This window comes from Rhincodon typus, chromosome 2 (assembly GCF_021869965.1).
Source record: "Rhincodon typus isolate 14 chromosome 2, sRhiTyp1.1, whole genome shotgun sequence".
Lineage (NCBI taxonomy): Eukaryota > Metazoa > Chordata > Chondrichthyes > Orectolobiformes > Rhincodontidae > Rhincodon > Rhincodon typus.
In genome coordinates, this window is record NC_063333.1 from 120515250 (window position 1) to 120520206 (window position 4957).

The 4957-nt window shown below is 37.5% G+C and overlaps 1 protein-coding gene across 4 annotated transcripts in view; it reads right to left on the minus strand.

The window, feature by feature from the left end:
* Nucleotides 1–1628: 1628 nt before the first annotated feature.
* The window catches only part of mboat1 (membrane bound O-acyltransferase domain containing 1), a 92389-nt gene continuing 89060 nt past the window's right edge, over nucleotides 1629–4957 (minus strand). For all 4 annotated transcript variants that reach the window (XM_048618057.1, XM_048618069.1, XM_048618062.1 and 1 more), the window contains one exon: nucleotides 1629–2201. In XM_048618057.1, the coding sequence (XP_048474014.1) occupies nucleotides 2051–2201 (151 nt within the window). In that variant the 3' untranslated portion in view covers nucleotides 1629–2050. The remainder of the gene's footprint in view (nucleotides 2202–4957) is intronic.

The following is a 4957-nucleotide window of genomic DNA, read 5'->3' on the forward strand; positions in this document are numbered from 1 at the left end:
GTAATGCTGGTTGATTTGAACTGGTGACACCTGGCCGAGAAGCACTACAACCAGGGCAGAAGTTAAGATGTGGATGCGAAACCCCTTTTTAGTCAATGACATCCAACCACAAAAAGCAAAGAGCTAAATATCTTTGGGTGCAATCTGCATAAGGAACAATCAATGGACAGTCCCATACTCAAGACAGGATGAACTTTCTGACACAAAGCACATAACATTAACAATTCAATAATGCTTCATTTCTGCAATGGTGATAGAACATCATTTTCTGATGACTACAGGAACTTTGATAGTATGAATAAGGCACTATAGTTAGAACATATTGCTTTGGATAGGTTGGGACTTTTTCACTGGAGCACAGGAGGTTAAGAGGTGACCTTACAGAGGTGTATAAAATCATGTGGGGCACAAATAAGGTGAACAGCAAAGGTCCTTTCCCTGTTGAGCCGAGTTCAAAACTGGGGAGCATATTTTTAAGGTGTGAGGAGAAAGTTTTAAAAAGGACATGAGGGACAACTTTTTTTTTTTTTTTTTTTTTACACAGAGTGGTTCATATATGGAATGAATTGCCAGAGGAAGTGGTGGATGCAGGTACAGTTACAACATTTAAAAGACATTTGCATTAGTACATGAATAGGAAAGGTTTGGAAGGATAAGGGCCAAATGTTGGGACTAGTTTGGTTTTGAAACATGGTCAGCGTGGACTAGTTGGACTGAAGGGTCTGTTTTCATGCTGTATGACTCTTGGACTCTATAATCCAACGGGCTGCTGTTCTGAAGTGTATCAAATTTTAACCTGATAGTAATAAACTAAAGGAGATTGCTGCAGTTACTACTTCAATGCTTCATTTGGGCTTTGGCAAGCACCTTATGTCAGTATTTTTCAAAAACAGTTCGCTCATTATCCAGGCAAACAAAGGTGAACAAAGAAACACATTGTTGGCTGCAATAAACAAAGCACTAAATAAAAGAAATAAATAATTTTAATATATAAAATTATTGGCAACATCAAGGTTTCTATAATAATATCTATTAGCATAACTAAGCTGATTGCTTTTACTTACAAGCAGTTTTGATTTTATCAAAAGTTTCACAAACAAAACCGAAAATGAATTATTGCAAGTTTGGTTACTTCATATTTAGCACAAGTTATAGAACCATTCACTGTGACCTCAATCACTGTATGGAGTTAGCTTTATAATTCAATGAAATAATTTGCCACTGCAATTGTACTGGATGATCATTTTCCCAGTGCATTCCCCTTCTTAGTATGTGTGCGTTCTTCATCTAGCTAAAGTATAAGTGAAATGCTACTCCTTCAAGGGGCTCTAGTCAGTAGATGGGAGTGCCTTTGTCAGAATATTCAGCTTTTTAATCCCCGATCTGTCATCAGTCCAAACCAACCACTTAGAGCTTTATCAGGTTACAAATCCAAAGATTAGAATTTGTGACCATGGGTTAAGTTATTTGCTAAGGATAGGAAAACCAATCAAATAATTGCTTTGCTGGCAGGGGGTAAAAAATGTCACTTGGCTGGGGTGCAAGTATGTAAAGAGATATAATTGATCAGCTTTAAATAACAATAGATAACTATAGATTGTAAAGCAACAGTATTAGTATTTCAACAATCTAGCCAAAAATATCTTTAATTATTACTCAACTTCAAAATTTCACCAACAATTCTCTGGTAGCAAATGAGAAATCATTTATACATATATATACCATTCACAGTGAAAGTGTCCAAAGATTCATGGGACAATCATACTGTTTTGAGAAAAAAAACTCAAGAGTTGGCAAATGACAGCAATGCCTATGTTCTACAGGCACTGCATTTAGAGTCAGGGAAAAGCGGCTGTTCAATGCAGGGATCTCTGCATAGTAAACAAACATGCTTCATTAAACCATTTCATTCATTAAATCTTCAGATGAATGCTCAAGATTGAGATCACCCACATACAAACTGTTGGTTGTTTTGTTTTCCACACCCGTACAACATCAAGTTTTTCTTTTGCATCTCTCCCTTCCAAAATACTTCATTAATGCCGGGTTACTACTGCTCTTTCTTGGGCTGCTGGTGACGGAGTGCTGGGTTAGAGGAGTTGGCCTTCAAAGAAATTGTTTGCGTAATACTCTTCCGCTTCTGGACTGCCAGAATTGGCAGCACGAAGGCACACAGAATGTGAAAGTGAAAATACATTGACCTTAAAAACAAAGCAAAAGAGAGAATTTATTCATGCATCTTCTGCAACAAAGTCAAAAGGCTCAGCACAATAACATCATGCATGACAACAATCCTGAAATTTTATTGATTTACCATAGAATTCCAAGTAAGGTGAATTCTTTAAAGAAATACAAGGTCAATGCTACAATAGAATTTTCATGAATAACCGGAAATACTTAATTGCAACACATCACTTTTTTGCAAATGTACCAGGTGGGTAGGTGCTTGGGATTAAATGATGTTCACCTCAGCTACATGCAGTAGGTGGTGCTGCAATTAACACCGATTTGAAAGAGTGAAAAAAAAGAACCAGGATTTCTGCCTATAATCATGCATTATTGACTCTCTTCATCCTCACTGAAAAATGACCATAAAACCATGAGGATAAAGAAGCAAAAGTAGGTCACTTGACCCACTGCGTCTGTTCTACCATTCAATGAGATCATGTCAGTTCTGATTATCCTCTACTCCACTCTCCTGCTTCATCCCCGATTAGAAATCTGTCTCAGCCCAGAATATACTTAATGACTCAACCTCAACAATCCTCTGCAGAAAATAATTGTACAGATTCACTATCCTTGGAGAGAAAAATAATTCTCATCTCTGTCTAAAATACATTCTATTGAGATTATGACTTCTGGTCCTAGATGGGGACCATAAGGGGAAACAACTTTTTGCATCTACCCTGTCAAGCTCCCTAAGAATGGAGTTTAGAAGCATGAGAGGAAACAATGAGTACAGGCCCAACCTACTCAACCTCTCCTCATAAGACAATCTCTCCATACCCAGGATCAACCGAGTGAACTTCGTCTGGACTGCCTCCAATGCCAGTTTATTTTTTCTTAGATCAGGGGACCAAAATTGTTCATGATGTTCCATGTGTGGTCTGATTAGTACCTTGTACAGTTTTAATAAGATCTCCCCATTTTTATCCTCCATTCCCCTTGAAATAAAGGCCAACATTTAATCTGCCTTCTCAATTACCCGTTGAATTTAGATGCTCGTTTTTTTATGATTCATGCACGAGATCCTGTAAAGTTCTCTGTGCTGCAGCTTTCCGTCGTCTTTCTCCATTTAAATAATATTTATCTCTTGTATTCTTCCTGCCAACATACATAACCTCACATTTTCCCACATTACACTCCATCTATCAAGATTTTGCCCACTCATATAACCTATCTATACCCTGTTGTAGACTCCTTGTGGTATTCTCACTGCTTGTCTTCCTGTCTATTTTTGCATCATCTGTAAATCTAGCGATAGCACATTCACTTTCCTCATCCAAGTCATCAATATAGAATGTAAATAATTGTGACTCTAGCACTGATGCCTGTGGCCATCCTGAAAATGCCTGCCTTTATGCCTTCTCCTTGTTTGTATTAATTAGGTAATCCTTTATCCATGATAATACTGCGCCCAACCCCATGATCTCTGATCTTATTAAACAGCATTATGTGCGGTTCCTTTGGAAATCCAAGTGTATTACATTCACTGCCTCCTATTTATCTATCCTACTTGTTACCTCCTCAAAGAATTCTAATAAATTTGATTTATCGTTCATGAAGTGATGCTGACTATACTTGATTATGTTATGCATTTCTAAATGATCTGCTATTGCAGATGATAATAGACATTTCTGATTACCTGTTTTGTCTCCTTCCCTTTTTGAATAGAAGTGTTACATGGGCAGATTTCCATCCTTCGGGACTTTTCCAGAATCTAAGGATTGGTGGAAGATTACTACCAGTGCACGCACTATCTCTGGAACTACTTCTGTTAAAATCCTAGGATGCATCCCATCAGGTCCAGCGGACTTATCAACATTTAGCACTAGTTTCGCAAGTACTTTGTCTCTGGTAACAGTTTGTTGTGTTTACTCCCCCGCTCTTGATTATACAATGTTGTTGAAATGCTATTAGTGCATTCTAACATGAAGACTGATGCAGTTCACCTCCTCTGCCATTTTCTGGTTTCCCATCCTTATTTCCCCAGCCTCATTATCTAAGAAGACTATGTTCCCTGTGCCCTCTCTCTTCCTTCTTATATATTGAAAGAAGCTCTTATTTGCCCCCATAGTTTATTTTCTTTTTTGTTTGCTTTTGTCTTGGCTTTTAAAACTTTCCAACCCTCTGACTAACCATTAATCTTTGCCTTATTGTATTTTTTTCTTTCAAATTATTGCCACTCCTAACTTAACTGGTTAACTACATCAGTTTATCCCTTCCTAAGTCCTCCTCTTCACTGGGATATATTTTTGCTGCCATTGTTCCTCAATCATATTTACTGCTAAACTCCTTTCACAGTCCACTCCAGCTAACACTGCCCTCATTCCTATGTAATTACTTTTATTTAAGTTTAGCACAGTTGCTTCTGACCCAGTTTCTCATTCTCCAACTGAATGCCAAATTCTATTTTATGGTCACGGTACTACAGAACAGATATTTTTAGGTAGCTTATAGATTCCCACCAGTGTCTTTTTCCTCTTGTTATTTCTTACTACTAACCATATGTATCCTGCATCATTCAATCCAAGATTAATTCTTGCTATCATACTTGTTCCATCTCATTTGAACATCGATAACCCACCACTCTTCCCTTTCTACCCGTCCTTTTGAAAAGTTCTATACCCCTGAACAGTTTGTTCCCCGCTTTGATCCCCTGGTAACCACATCTCAATGACTATAAGATCATACCAATTAATTGCTATTTTTTAATACATTTAGCTTGTTCTGAATA